This window comes from Lagopus leucura, unplaced genomic scaffold (assembly GCF_019238085.1).
Source record: "Lagopus leucura isolate 7727_CA_CO unplaced genomic scaffold, USGS_WTPT01 Super-Scaffold_741, whole genome shotgun sequence".
Taxonomy (NCBI): Eukaryota; Metazoa; Chordata; class Aves; order Galliformes; family Phasianidae; genus Lagopus; species Lagopus leucura.
Genome location: NW_024962256.1, coordinates 515,585 through 531,104, shown reverse-complemented (window position 1 = coordinate 531,104; position 15,520 = coordinate 515,585). Strand labels below are relative to the sequence as shown.

The window sequence follows — 15,520 nt, the reverse complement described above, 5'->3', positions numbered from 1 at the left end:
GGGCGGGCGGAAGCGGCGGGCCGTCCTCTAGGCCGGGAGGGGGGCGTCCTGCTTCCGTGGACAACCAATCAGCGTGCGGATTGGTGGCTGCGCGCGCAGCTGGGCTGCCGCCATCTTGTGGGAGGGCACTGAAGAAGGGCAGAGCGAGGCGGTGAGGAAGGAGGCAGCCGAGGTAGTTGTGGCAGCTGTGGTGGGAGGGAGCCTGTCTGGCTTGAGTGTGGGTTTCTGTTTCCTGCTCTTTCTGGTGGACTTTGCCAATGGGTGGGAGGGTGGCTGTACGTGGTGTTGAGCTATGGTTATTCTCAAGGGTGCCCGCGACCTTCAGCCGCTCAGCTCCGGCCCGTGTCGAGGCAGCATCTGTGAGGGGCAGGCCGAGAGCAGGGAGTTCTTCTGAAAAGGAAAGCTTGCATTGCGCTGTCTGGGGTCCGAGCCGCCCTTGGAAAGTTCCCAGTGACTCTTCTGCAGGGTTTTGCTTTGGTCTTGTGTAAATCAAAGATGAGGTTGGCTTTCCACGTCGTCTACTGCAAATGTCTGGGGAGGTTTCTTTGAGGGTCTTCACTGTTTCACCCTCAGCTGAATGCAGGCAGGCATCTCAGTCTGCATAGCAGAGGTGTTACAGGGCCGGGTTTGTGCAAGGATTGTGTTCACGAATGCAGAACCAGCTACAGCCATTCTCTGTATCTATTTTACAGGGTGCCAGGGGCTTCAGCATCTCTGCTAAGCTTGGTAGGTAGTGTGCGGCACGTGTACTTCCTTTGAGCTGAGGTATAAAGTAAACAAGTATCTGTCTTAAATATGACTTCCTTAAGCATAAGAGAAGGATACTCTTAGAAAATATACCTCTAAGCATTAAAACCTCTTGTGCTGTAAGGAAGGTCAGATACTGAAACAGGCTCTCCAGGGCATTTGTGGAGCCTCCATCTCCGGAGATGCTCAAAAATCTAATGACCAGTCCATGAGTGACCCTGTTTTGAAAAGGTTGGGGTTGGACTGTATGATCTCTAGAGGTGCCAGCATCAACTACTGAGTGATTCTGCAAGTATGCTCCTGTATGTTTGGTAGGCTGTTGTGCTAACTGACTTCGTGCAGCAGACCTGGGATTTTGGTCTAGGTGCAGACAAAATGCAAAGGCGTGCTCTCATGCTTGGTGATTTCACTGTATCTGTGAAAACACTTGTAAGGTCCTATAGTTGCCTCAACTGGCTTGCTGGTATAGCTGAAAACTGAGTAGAAATATGTATTTTTGCCCAGTCTGGTCAAGTAAAATACAATAGTAATGTGCATCTGTGAGCAGAGCAGGTTTTAATGACGAAACATTTGTATTCTAATATAGTATGAAAGTTGCAATGCAGCATTTTGAATTGCAAAATGGCACAGTGGTCTTGCCTGAATCAGGTCACTGCAGAGCTTCTGGACGTGCAGCTGAAGCTATTCCCCAGCTGAGCTTAGGATGAGTTATTTTAATAAAGTGTTGTAAATTCCAGAACAAGTGCTAGAAAATTGTACTGGATGGTTGTGTAGGCAGGAATAGCAGTTTGGGTGGTTTGTTTCTTTTAGGAATATTCCTTTATGTTGTTATCATCATACAGACTACTTTTTACGTATTTAATTTCTGTTAAATGAACTCTGGAAAGTCTGAAGTGCTCTCCTTTTCAAAGCCCCTTATTTTCTTGCCTTTAAAGATGCAGTGCTCTGAATATGCCCATTCTTCAGTGTATATCTAGTCTGTTAAATGTTCTGAAAACATTGTAATAGTTCTGTCAGTGGAAGAACTAGGTACAGCATGGAGATCAGTTTGATCTTCTATTGATCCTGTCCAACTGACTGTAAAACGTATTAACTGTCTTGTATTGCTTGTTAGAACCAGCAACCATGGCTGGCCATGACTCAGGATCTCAACACCAGTTCACTGGATTTCAGAAGTACTTCAATTCCTACACCATCACAGGCAGGAGGAATGTACGTATCGTGACAATTTTTCTAGTCTGGTAATAATGTTTTTTCTGAGTTTTAGACTGACAGTAAACTTTTCTTTTTACAGTATGTAATAGCAACGTATACAGGCATTGCAATGCTCGTCTTGTATTTCAAGCTCAGACCTAAAAAGAAAACTCCTGCTGTGGCAGATAAATAAATGGTAAGCGGCCAGTTTTCTTCCAGAAAATGGTTCAATTCCAACTCAGGAAGAAAGAGTGACAAAGAAACTGCTAATAACAAAACATAATTAGGAGAAGAAGCACAGGCATGTGAATTCTGTGCACAATTTTAAGACTTAATTATGTTATAGAGTAATTTGGAGGGGGCGGGAGGAGGGGGCCTTCTGAACAAATTAGGTCATTACTGGGGTCTACAGAAATCATGGGTTACTGCTGTTCTTTTTATTCTTCAGACATGCCAAACAGGGTTAGGGATCCTCATGCAGAGTAAGCAAGGAAGGAGGAATGGATGGATGTTGCATCTAGGTGTGTCAGGTTTTGCCTACACAGTGTGTGCCTGTGATTTATCCTTTTGCTGTAAAAAATAACTATTGCTACTACTGCTTTGAGTATTGAAATAAAGTAATAGGTAATGACTTAGATATTAACTGTATCTGAGAATTCTATGAGGAGATTAGCGCTGCATTAAGACCTTTTGAACAGAGAAGAGGAGCCCTATACACAGTGCACTGAGAGCTGAGTAGGCAAGGACTATAGGGAAGTGGTTGAGCTTGTTCTTATGTAGCAAAAACCAAGTGTTACAATACATAGTCCACTTTCAAATACATTTTCACTGAAATGGCATTTTGAAAAAATCTTTGTGTTGTCCTCACAGCCTGCAAAATGGGTAGAAAACAATAAGCTTCAGCTTATTACTACTGTTTATGATAAAGGGACACTACTTCCTTTTTTTTAATGTTGAAATTTGCCTGCTTTTATGTAAAACTGTTTGGACTGTGGGAAGGGATGATGCTCAAATAGCAAGCCTTGCACAGCGGTACTAATATGTTTGCTCTCTCATCTCTTGGCAGGTTTTTGGCATGTCTGAAGCACCAATCTGTGTCATTTTAAAGGAGACTGATGTCCTGTGGTGGCTAATAAAATATAAACAATTATTTGCTTTATTGAAAATGTGACATGGTGCAAAGAAGCAGAAGTGGGGTACTTTCTTCCTATTTCAAAAATCATCTGTAGTGGAGATGGAGTAGCTGACTCTTTCCTGAGTATTCATTATATATATTATATTCCTGATCTCATCTGTTGTTGTAACACATCCTCCTGAGCACTTAGTAGTAATCTAGGGAAGATCTCAGCAGCACGATCTTAACAAGCACAGAGCTTACAGCTGCGCAGAGCATCTGTGTTGCTGAGTGTCATAGTGGACATCAGTAAACTTGCCTGGCTTGCAATACTTGGTTGTGCTGGTTACTTTTTTTTTTTTTTTAACACTTCCAGCTACTAACTTACATGGAAACCATTACTTCATTAATGATAATGCAGTGCACAACAGCAGTCAGCTGTAGCCTCTGTTGCCTGTATTTTGCATAGAATCTTTCTGGTTTTGAGTGAAAGCATCCCAACATAGTGTGATCCTTAGTTGACTTGTTGACTTGTATATGCAGCCAGCTCTCTGCCCACCCCTAAAGCTGGTATATCATGCTCTCTACCCCGTCTTTCTACAACAAAATTCAGCAAAATTCATTTCCTTCAATGGAGGTGGTTACACAGCACAGTGCTTTTTGGCAGGTCACCAGCAACAAGGGTTGAACGTGGGACCTGGGATGCAAAAGTAGGAGACAAAAAGCCCTAAACTTAGGAGGTAAGCATGACTGCTGGCAAAAAGTGTAGGTCAGAGGAAATTACACAAGGTTCTCATGTTCTCCCTCCAGCCTTAATTTATTATTAAAGCCATCCTTCTGCATAAAACTAGTCTTTCTGTCCTGTTCCCATCAACAGCCTCTGTCCTTTTTGACTTTTGTATCCAATTGGCTAAAATGTATCCCACACAGTCAGAACTAAATGTAAGTTAAACAACTAGTCATCAACTGCTGAACTACTTTGTTTCTCCTAGCACAGTACTCACATTTAAAAGCACTGCTCTCGCATCCATTGCAGCTGTCAAGGAAAGAAAGCATCTTCTTCCAACATACAGTGTACAGACACAAGCTGTGTGGTTTTAGTATTTATTATACTATCAAAAGTATAAAACTGTACAAAACAAAAAGGCAGAATGTGGCAGTGTTTTCTTCAAGCTCTCAATGCTGTATGTGCTTTTAGGTAACTTGCTTAATTTACTACAATTTTACTTAAGTCCAGCTGGTCATATTGATTGCTAGGAAATTTTGATGTACCTTTACAGATAAAATCCATAGTAGTTTAGTTTTAACCTTTTGTCTTTAAAGAAAGTTTCCAAATTAGTTTCTTTATGAATTTTCTACCTTTATTTTGACATTTAATGCCCCAATGCCCCTTTACTCCAAGGCTTAGTCAGAAAAAGGATGAGATAGGAGGTAGTTCTTTGTTTACTTTAGAAATGTCAAGTCTTGGTTTTCTGCATCTTCAGTAGAGAGCCAGCAGATTGTTTAAGTGCCTGAGCCCTTACTGCAAGTAACAGGGAATACAAACGGATTTCCTTGTATGTAGTTTGTAGAAGATTCTAAGAGGCCTTTCCTTTTCCATTCATAGACCCCAAAACACGCTCTATCCTCCCAGTATTTTGTATCTTTTACTTTTCCTTAGAAGCTCTGAGCTTTACTGGTTGTCCAGCAAGACTTACTGGAGTATAGCAGGGTTTTTCTGGGTGGCAATTGTCACACAAGCAGACAAGCCAGCCTTTCAAAAGCAAACTGATAGCATACTGATGACTGAGTAAGCTTTTTGCTCTGCAATTTCTTGATCCTCCACTAGTTTTTACAGTGTGATGTATTGAACTATATGCTGAAAGGATGCTGGTTTTTGAAGCTTTTCAAATCTAATAAAACACATGAGGGTTTAAGTATATTGTTTTTAAAATTGGGTGATGCATGTCAGTTGTCCCTTTCCCCCAAACCATCCCTCCAAAGAATTCACATTGCAACTTGTGTTGCTTATCACACAGCAGCAGCTACTTGTCAGAACAGAATAACAAGATCTGCATTTCTAATAACTCAAAAGAGCACAGAAGTTTGAAATCTTTTCAGGACTTGGTACTTAGATGCATAAAAACTACATGTAACTTCTCTGCAGTTCCCCACAAGCCTCTGCCTGTTGGGCTTATTCTTTCAATGCCCCATTTGTTGCTGTAATATCCTCACCATACCTGTTGCCCAGCCTAGGCTATAGTGAGTTAAACTACATTCTTCTTTTCTGAGTCTGAAGTTTTTATCTGTGTTTGAGACTGGTTAAACGTTACCAAACCATACATTAAGTGCTTTAAAAAAAGTCATTTGAGAACAAATACCAAGGCTGTTAACTTTCCAGAAGTTTCAGCAGAGCTCAATAGCATCTCTGAGAGGAGACAGCCATTTTCATATACATACATATATATATATACACGTACGTATACATTTACCAAAAGCACCACAAAACAATTCCTTCCTTTAAATTCACAATGTCTTGTCAAGCTCCAGCATCTTCAAACTGTGGGAGCAGAACATGTGAATTATGAGAGCAGAACAGAGATGTTGCTTGAGTTAGTTTACACAATTTTGTTTCTTCCTGCAATGGACTGGTGAAGTCCACCCATACAAGACATTTCTCTTCATCTCACATTCTGAGGTCACTGCTGCAACAACTTGGCACAGCCAGCCAGTCTCACGTCTTCCTGATCTACTGTGAACTGTAGGCTCCTGCAGCGAGCAGCAAGTTCCTGCGTGTAAAATGAAGGTGTACAACTGGAGTTGATTTGGTCATGTATGTACCTAGTAACAAGTCCTGTGAGTTTTCAGGCAAGTTTATGTGTCCAGTGGCTGTAGTAAAGTCATCCGTTTCTAAATCTTCAAATGCTTTCACTGCATCCCACAGCCGAACTGTGTTATCCATTGAACCTAAAAGAGAAAAAAGGAAAGTAACGGTTAAAAGTCTTTTCCTTGCTAGACAGCAAGTAAACACAATAGGAATTCAAACTCACAAAGCAGAATTACTCATAACTGAATAGTAAGCCCTCATCCTGCAATGAAGCATTCTTAAACAAGCCTTTAACAAAGCAAAAGCACACATAAAAGCTATCACCTGTAATCTAACAGGGACACACTGTGGATAAAGTGCAAAGAAGCACATCTGGGTTTCCATGCTATCAGCCAGCACTTGAAAAGGCAAGACAACCTTAGGGCTACATCCCAACTCCACCAGATGTTTATGATTCTAAGTCACAGTAACTTTTTTTCTGATACTTGAATACTTTCTTTGATAGAGGGAAGACCCCAGTATTTTGCAGGCCCAGAGGTCTGTGCTTTCATTGGAGCAGTGGTCAGCTGAAGGAACCACCATGCAGGCTGGATCAAACCTGCACTCCGAAAGCATTCACTCTGTGGTAGCGGCTCACTCAGGATTCTTAAAGCACTGCAGTTAGGAACAGGGAACTAAATAAATTCCTAGCCTGATTTCGTAAGGAAATTACTTAGGATCCAGCTTACAGTATCTGTACATTATTTCTTCTATCAGAAAATGAACTTTTTCACTAACTTCAACTAGTTGACAGAACAGAGCAAATTTGGAATGTCCTAAATTCCTATGCATTTTAAGACAACAGTTCACAGAGACGAAACTTTATGCCTCCACAGACTGAAAATAGTGGCCCTACCAAAGGAGCCCTACCAAATCAGCCACCAGAGTATCCACGTGGACAAGCAGGAAAACCAAGCAAACTTCACAAGTTCCACTGCTCATAAACCTGATCGTTGATGCATAATTTTATATTAAAAATCTAGCACGAAGAAACAGTAAGGCTACAGATTACTTATTTTCTTGCCCTCTCTTCAAGTCCTGCTACATGCCCGCCCCACCTCTCCTCCCATCTCAGCACCCCAAGCATCTTTAAGACCAGCCATTTCTTGTCTGCCCCAGAAGTATTTCTGACTTAAGTTTACACCAGCACTATGTACAGAGCCCAACCTTCACTATCTGTACTATCTGTACAGTTAGTTACCACCAGTTTTAATTCACTGCATCTGCTTAAGAAAGTGACTTATTTGTCTTCCACAGCTTAAGGAATCCATTACATAATCCCACTTCACATAGACAGAACACAACGGAAACTTGCTTGCTTCCAGTGTCTTTTACCTGATGCTAAAATCTCCCCATCCCTACTGAATCGGAGCGCATAGATGGTGTCAGTGTGCCCTTTCAGTTCTCCGACCATCAAGCCATGTCCAATATCCCACAGCAGAACTCTGCCATCTGTTGCTCCAGTAGCCAGGAACCGTCCATTAGGAGAAAATGCCAACGAATGAATCGGACCCTACAAAAGACATTTGCAGACAGGAAAGCCAAACAAGCTAATTAAGCCTTCTTAGTCAGTCAATCTGTATTCTAAATGCTGTATTCTTCAGAATCCCCCCACAGAAATTAAGTCACGTCGGTGATGTGCCTTTACCTTATGTCCAGTGAATATTCTTACACAATTCCCATTTAAAACATCCCAGAGCCGTACAGTTCTGTCTGCTGAGCCAGTGGCAATATAGTTGGAGTTAGGGTGAAATCGAGTACATGTCACATCTGCAAGGTGGCCAGCAAATATCCGTAAAGGCTGGTAATGATCTGTCGCCCACAGTCTGAAAAGAAAAGCTTTGTTAATAAAGGGAGCCCCCATGAAGTTCAGAATCTATTGCACGGTAATAAAAAAAGGAAGTAATTAATGAATGGCTTCTCACTGGTAAGTTTACTGAATTAGCAGGATCTGTTCTGGAAAACTGTGCTTCTCAGAAGGGAGAAATAAAGAATATTCTGTCATGGTCAATAAACAGCAGGAGAAAATATTTTTAATTAAATGACCATGAAGGAGGATGCTATCTCCGATGTGTGTTGAAAGGAAAAAAATATGTACATTAAAACAGCTGCTCAGTATTTTAACTCCCGTGTAATAAAATTTTATTTCCCAAAATAGGTTAGCCTATAGTATATCAGCCAATAATCTCTTCCAGGGTTAATTCACCACAAAACTGATATGTAGAAAACTCATCTAATTTCTTACCTAGCCACTCTGTCGTGTCCCCCTGACACAAAGTAATACCCGTAAGGAGAGAACTGCGTATCCCATACTGGATAGTTGTGTCCTTTATATCCCACCAGACACGTGAATGTTTGGAGGCTCCACAATCTGACAGTACCATCCTCAGAACAGGACAGCAGGTAGTTCCTGTCACAGGAGAAAGTATAGGATATTACATATCAAATTCATACCGCAATTCTATGATACATAAAACTCTCCACTGGGCAGCTACCAATTAGTATGTCCCATATAAATCAGGATTTCAGTGAAGTAAGCAACAGTAAAGTGTTCAGGAAGAATTGAGCCCTCAGTCCTTATGCAAAAGAGATATTTGAACATTGATGATTAATTCTGATGACACAGCAATACAGAGGGGCACATTACATTCACATGAAAAACAAACCAAAACCAAACAGTAGATTGCTACGCTATATTACTTTAAAATGATCTTAATGTAACTCTGAACTAAATGGTACGATTCCCTGAATGTGATCTCAGTATGAATTCTTTTTCTTAATTCATAAGAAATTATGAACAGACTCCATGTATAGAGTATAGATCATATATAGACTCTGTATTCATGTTCCACACAAAGTTTACTTCTCAGCTGTATTTCTGTGATGGTTGTCTCTTGTGTAGCTTACAAAATGTTTTAAATTCTGTTATTTTAAAGAAGACACAAGAGTTACTTTAATCTTCTGGAAGAAGCTGCATTAAAAACATGTTCACATTCATAGCATACAATTAAGACTCAAGACAAGCAAACTAATTAGCTTGTAAACTTTATTTTACCTGTCGGGACTGAAGCTGGTGCCATAGACAGGTCCACTGTGACCATACAAAATCTTCAACTCACTTGCAGTTTTCTCATCCATGATCCTCTCCAAGACATCATCTGATTCTTTGTCAATCAGACTGAGGTCTGCAATATTTCAAAGTTCATGCATCATAACAACTGTCAGAGGTTCAAAGACAAATGCCATGAAAACAAGTATCATCTTCTTCACAATCGATAAGTAACTCATGAACAAAAGCACCTTGAAATAGGTCATGGTGAAGTGTGTACAATGGCACAACACTTCTACCCTTGTAGAAAGTGACAATAATACTTTACATAAATAATCACTCTTTCACAAGTCTTCATAATAGATAAAATCGATAAAAACTCATAACAGATAAAATCCTGATTGGTTTATTTTTCATACATGTATTGTTTAGCCTTAAGACACACTTCTTGAGATGACAAACTTTCATGTCTTTTCCCAGGTCTTTTTGACAGCTTTCCACTTGTATGGGAACTGCTGAGTCACGGCCTGAACCTCTGATTGATCACCTGAGGCGAGCCATGAGCCAGCCAGAGGAGCACAGGTGAAGGCAATTCACCTGTTACGCTGGTGACCTACGGTGACGTTCTCCTAAACCTATTGAAGAGCTGGCTACCAGCAGGCAAGGATCTCTTCTGGAGATTGCCTCTACTGGTGTTTTGTGAGTGAGCCCAGGATAGGGGTAAGCTTTCTATTTATTCTCTTTTGTTACCATAGTCTGCTTTGCCTAACTCTCTTGTTTATTTTGTGATTTTAACACTGTAGTATTCTTTGATTATACACCACTACACACAACTTAAAATAACTTTCAATCTGTAGGCTACCATTTGCTGAACACCACATTTCATTTCAGCACCAAGACTAAGAACTGTTCATTTGTGTGCAGGCTGCCTGGCAGTAGGTGTACACAGCCAGATATCTCCTTCCTTTACAAATACATATTTCTAATGATAAGATGCAAATATACAACTGTGCACAGTGTTTCTTCAAAGTGACAATATGCAACTGCTCAAAACAACTCTCCTGACAGACACAATTTTCTGTTCACACAAAACACACGTGACACAAACAATGCACACTGACATTCAGTTTTCTTTGACTTAATTACCTGCTGCTGCTTTCACACTACGTAGCTTTTTCGGAGTCACAGACCACACTCTGACTGTAGAGTCAGCAAAGCCTCCTACAATCATGCTAGAGTCATCTGTAATATCCACTGCAGTTAAGCCCTATAGACAAAATAGCCACTGATGTTGTTTGTAGCTTCCACAGTGCATTTCAAACATTACCAAACCTTATACACCAAAAGGAGAATGAACTATACTCATTTAACAAAAATAGAATAGTTTGGACAAACACATTTGAAATTCTTGCACCACTAGACAGAAAGATACATAGGTGAGGTCCAGTTAATGGTGAAAAAGCAGCACTGCTTCCCAGCATTTTGGTGCAAATTATCGACTGTATTCTGTACGATGCACTCGGGGTCACATTGGAAAAATGAAAGAAAGAATTAAGGCAAAACCAGAGCAAACCCAAGGAACATAGAAATTAGTTTAAGGAAGTTTATAAGTAGAATTTTGAATGTTCCAAGTGCTCTGACAACCAATGTTAACTCTTCAGTCTTCTTTCTTTATTAAGAGTGAAGTTTATCATTTTGATTCCCTCCTTCATATCACCCAAATTCTTCTTTTACCAACCTGATAAGCATTAAGGAACGTGTAGAAACAGATGGAAGGCAGGCACTCTGGCCCAAGACGCACACGTCTGGCAGCTTCCTTCATGTTCATCACTTTATCCAGTTTATCTGAGTCTTTCAGTTCAGGAAGAGGAATTCTAGAAGCACACATTTTTATGAACTTTCCATATTGTCAATTTAAACAGAGAAAGCAGAATCTTCACATGCAACCTTATAATTCAATATTCAAATACCAAAATAAATTCAGAAGCATGAAATACTATGTAAAAGATTGATGAGAAAAAGAAGCAGTAGCTTTAAGAATTCCAGACAGGTGGTGAAACGAGGTAACTATTTGAGTATGGCCAGAAAAGATAAGGGAGTAACCAAATAAAATCAGGAAGTCTAGATTGACATGAAGGGCAAAGACAGAAGGTTACATGCTAAGCTTTGCATTAGCTGCCCTGAAGTCTTATGGCTGAAGCTGTCTACTGCTGAAATGGACAAAGAGCTAAAGCATCATGTGACCAGCACTGCACATTTGGCATGATAATGCTGGATTTAACAGGAGTTCTCTGCACATCATTCCCTTGGTACCTGTTTTGAGGAGGAGCATTAGGGTCCTGTTTTTTACTTTTTGACCCCACGCTGTCTCTTTTAGGTTTTTTCTTCTTTGGTTTTCCTTCCTCATTTTCTCCCTCTTCATCTTCATCATCCAAAGGCACATCAAACTCTGGTTCTTTCAATAAGCCAAAGAAAACCTGCAAGCCAATAAGATACATATGACATAATGGCAACTGTTGCTCTTACTGAACACTAATTTCTCAGTCAGAAAGGGACAGCTCTACTAAATTGAACATTACTGCGTTCGTTACTGATTAGTCTGTCACAAGTGTAATACATGTTCTGCTGTTTTACCCAACAATTGATCTGGACAACTGTGAGTTCTCCCATAACCTCTTAGTGCTTCCCTAAAGCAAAATCCCTACCACTTACATAATGTATTTGTGTGGCATTGTGGTACTACAACTACTGTTGAGATCTACCCAACAGTCTTTGCAGTAACAACTGGAAGTAAGAACGGTTGTTGCTGTACTAGAGAGGATGACAGATGGGTCCATTTTAAAACTACACAGCAAAATCATTAGTTTAAATCCAGTTCAGCAAACAGAATATAGAGCTGTCTATCACAGTTCCTTCTACTGGTCAGTGACACATTTTGATTTCTCTACTCCTGATAACATCTATTTGTACTGAACTCTTCCTTCACTTTGTTCGTGTTGTCTTTTAAGATCTCAAGTAGCAATAGTCAGTACTTTCTGAAAAACTACTCTGGAAACGTTCAATAATAAAGAGCAATAATCTTTTCCTCCTACCTTCGCTTTATTTGCCTCTCGTTTTGCCTCCCCAGCCAAGCTCCCAACCATAGCATCTATCTGTTGTTTACTACGAGGCATTCCATCAAAAATATCAATGTAGAGATGTTCCTGAACAATGTTCCAGATCTGGTTGTTCTGCTTTTCCTGAAGATGCCTCTTCAAGAGTTGGTAAGAGTCACGGGAAATACGCAGAACAAACTTGCTTGTTCGGAAATCCAGCATGGTCTCATTGCCTTTCATATGTTCCTTTTTGGTTAAGCTAGATAACACACGGAGGTCATCTTGGTAATAACATTCCTGATCCCCATGAAATCTATTGAAATTCAACATGTGGTAAGAGATTTATTAGGAAAACACTATCTCCTAAGTGCACAGTTAATTACATCATTTTAACATGAAACACAGTAGCTTCCAAAGATTCCTCAACAACTATATATGGAATGATCTTTGTGCTGGAATAAAATTCCTTTCGCAAGGAATCAGCGACTTTGTACACAGTAAAATTAATTAAGAGTTTAAAAAAAAAAAAAAAAAAAAACAAGATGAAGAGAGTACACAGAAATGCATAAGCACGAAGGATTACTGCCTGCAGTAAATAGTTACACTAATACATCTATTTACATAAATAAAACTTCAATTAGTGGTACCATAAAGTACAAGGCATTTCTTATTATGTAAGACTACCTGGATGTATTTGTAATTGACTCATATGAATATGCATATTTAACAATGAATACATTCCTCACTTCCCACTCACATTACCTAATAGCTGACATACATCTAGAAAAAATAAGCTTCCATTTTTAATTCAAATCATTTATAAGATACTTGTGGCAGGGAACATTTTAATTATTTAAAGAACTTTTTTTCTGACCATGTTTGAGGGATAAACACGGGTTGAAATGTTTCTTAATTGGTTTGATCCCAGAATATAATAATGTAGATTAATGATAATTTCATTTAATCTTAGAAGAATTTAAATATATACAGTATGATATTAGTAAACATTTATAGACTGTACTGCTTTGGATCTCAGTGCAAATTTCAAGTGCTAGCAAACGAGCCCACAATCTTTCCCTAAAGCAGCAGCATCTTCTCATTGATACTTTGCAGCAGGGAACCCACCACCTCACCATTAAAATCTGCAAGTGTACAGTTCAAAAGCATGGAGTTTGCATATCTTTCTAATACTGAAGATTGGAAAAGGATTAACAATTCCAGCAAACCACAGATTGTAAGTCCCTTCAGCATTACTGAAGAACATGTGTTTGTATATGTATATATGTACACACATACCTATGCCAGCCACTACAGCTAACGGACTTAAAGTAGCAGACAGCATATAACAGAATTACACAAATTAAAATCACTTACCTTTCAAAAAAAGACTTAGCTTCACTCTCATGTTGGTTGTAGACCAACTCCAAGTACATGTGCACAAAGAGAGGATAAAACAGCTGAGACAGTTCAGCCCGATGACAGTCCAGGGAACACTCAATGAAGTTTTTTAAACCGCTGTAGTACTCCTCATACAGCGTAGGGTCCCCCTGCTGATTGTAGGCAGACAACACTGCACTCACATCTGGCTGATCCTCCACAACAACACCTCCTCCAACTGCAAAAGCATTAGCATATAACAGATTGTAATGCTGCCTCAAAGAGCAATACACAAATAGCAAACACACAGTGGCTAACAACACCTATGCTGAGGTAAGACGCTCAGAACAAAACAGAACATTGTTTTGCATCTGTTCAGCCCTACCTTTAAGTGATACAATTGAGAGGATGGTGGCACATTGACTATAGCCCAGCAACTGATTCTTCAAGTACAGTTCTTAATTTTTTGTGCCCTCCCTGCCAAAAGTTGCCTACAAAGTATTTAACGTAGTGCCTAACTCAGCTAAGTGAAAAAAAAGCTAGTGTCGCATCAGAATCCTTCACTGCAAGGGCTAGAAACTGTCAAATGAGGAGCTGAATATTTTTAAGCCTGTAAGATATAATCACTATAATTATTTTGCTTCTAACGAGCAAATTAAGTTAATCAACTGAACAATTTACCAAGACCACTTCATAGCCATTACAGGGCAGTGACTTTCTGCCACTTGCTAGCACTCTCATTGCAGTCATTAAACGCTTTTGTCTCTTGGTCTTCTATCTTAATATATATGTACCTCCTATCAGGTGATGCCAGGAACAAGCTGACTTCATATTGTACTCTTACTGCCATTCAGACATATAAGTTCCTGAAACACTTCCAATATTATGTAAAGCTGCCCCACATTAAAATTTATTACAGTCTGAGGACTGAGGAACAGCTAAAGCCATTATCAGCTGGCACTAGAAATGCATAAAGCCTTTTCCACGAGTACCCTACTGCTCTTTCTTCAAAATGCAGCAGCTTGTACATCGGGGCTCTGGCAACATCCCTGCAGCCATCACCTCTACAAAGGTAATCACATCACAACTACAAAGGGAATCTTCAGCCTCGCGTGATGCCCTTTTTGAGATGGTACCCAAAGACAACGGGAAGCACTTGTCCCAGCAAGTGAAACAGCCTATCCTTGGTCCCCTTCTCTGAGAGGTGCACCCCAAAATTGCGATCTCTTCTGGAGTTGCACGGCAGACTGCCAGAACCACCGATTTTCCCGAGGAGTGGGGTACAGCCTTATCTGTCCCCGGAGTAGCCACCCAGGGGAGTGCAGCCCGTGCCTCAGCATCACAGAGCCCCGAGGCAGCGGGAAGCACACCGAGTCCCTCGCGGCGGGCCCCCCCTCCCGTAGCTACCGAGCGGGTCTCACCTTTCCCCGGTGGCACTGCGGCCGCTGCCGCCACCCCCGGGCTAGAAGAGGCGACGGGGGCGACGCTGCCTCCTATCGCGATGGTGGCGGCGGCGGCGACCCGGCTGAGCAGCGCCTCGCTGCTGCTGGCATCCCCTTCACCCCCCGGGGCTCCCGGGAGCCCGGCACCGGCGGGGCTGAGGGCGGCGGCTCCGAGGTCCTCGCCGAGCAGTCGAGCTTCGCGACGCAGGATCTCTTCGGACTCGCGGAGGTTGCTGCGACGCAGGAACTGCAGCACGGCCACCAGCGTCTGCCGGTCCAGCGCCGCCGAAGAGGCGGCCGGGCCCGGTGCCGAGGGCTTACCGGACGATGCGTCCCCGGCGCTCCCCGCCGTCTCCCCCTCCGCCGCCGCGGCCGACGGAGCGGGGGGGGCGGCGGTGGCGGGGGGAGCGGCGGGGGGCTGTGGCGGCGTCCCCGCCTCCGGGTCCGGCTTCACCGCGGCAACCTCCGCCGGCTCCTCAGGTACCGCCGCCATCTTGCATCGCCCCCCATTCGCCGGTGGCAGGCGGCTGCCGCCAAGCGCGGATGTTTTTGCAACAGTCAGGGCAAAGGAAGGGCACCGCCCTCTGTGACTGGCAGAGCGCTCGTAGCTTCATTTTGCGACGCTGCCGAGAGGGCTTTACGGCAGCGAGGTGGTCT

The 15,520-nt window shown here is 41.8% G+C and overlaps 2 protein-coding genes across 3 annotated transcripts; one reads left to right on the top strand and one right to left on the bottom strand.

The window, feature by feature from the left end:
• Positions 1-85: 85 nt before the first annotated feature.
• Positions 86-3,387, top strand: ATP5MK (ATP synthase membrane subunit k). Of its 2 annotated transcripts, XM_042863761.1 has the most exons (5): positions 99-172; positions 693-726; positions 1,862-1,959; positions 2,042-2,137; positions 3,008-3,387. In XM_042863761.1, the coding sequence occupies exons 3-4, from the start codon at positions 1,873-1,875 to the stop codon at positions 2,132-2,134; spliced, it is 180 nt and encodes a 59-aa protein (XP_042719695.1). In that variant the 5' UTR covers positions 99-172; positions 693-726; positions 1,862-1,872; the 3' UTR covers positions 2,135-2,137; positions 3,008-3,387. The 2 variants fall into 2 exon arrangements, with proteins under 2 accessions (XP_042719694.1, XP_042719695.1); XM_042863760.1 differs by lacking the exon at positions 693-726 and having other exon boundaries at positions 86-172.
• A 758-nt stretch (positions 3,388-4,145) lies between these two features.
• Positions 4,146-15,356, bottom strand: TAF5 (TATA-box binding protein associated factor 5). The gene is made up of 11 exons (XM_042863759.1): positions 14,843-15,356; positions 13,419-13,659; positions 12,042-12,357; positions 11,263-11,426; positions 10,688-10,823; positions 10,096-10,216; positions 8,956-9,085; positions 8,146-8,310; positions 7,549-7,726; positions 7,236-7,413; positions 4,146-6,001 (listed from the first exon to the last, which is right to left on the bottom strand). Exons 1-11 carry the CDS (start codon positions 15,354-15,356, stop codon positions 5,784-5,786), a joined length of 2,361 nt encoding a protein of 786 aa, XP_042719693.1. The 3' UTR covers positions 4,146-5,783.
• Between the last annotated feature and the right edge of the window lie 164 nt (positions 15,357-15,520).

Coding starts and splice junctions, on each gene's coding strand:
- TAF5 (XM_042863759.1), bottom strand. CDS start 15,356: ATGGCGGCGGTACCTGAGGAGCCGGCGGAGGTTGCCGCGGTGAAGCCG. Junction 9,086..10,095: donor TAGTGTGAAAGCAGCAGCAG/GTAATTAAGTCA, acceptor GAAATATTGCAG/ACCTCAGTCTGATTGACAAA. Junction 8,311..8,955: donor ACCAGCTTCAGTCCCGACAG/GTAAAATAAAGT, acceptor CTCCTGTGACAG/GAACTACCTGCTGTCCTGTT.
- ATP5MK (XM_042863760.1), top strand. CDS start 1,873: ATGGCTGGCCATGACTCAGGATCTCAACACCAGTTCACTGGATTTCAG. Junction 1,960..2,041: donor CCATCACAGGCAGGAGGAAT/GTACGTATCGTG, acceptor TTCTTTTTACAG/TATGTAATAGCAACGTATAC.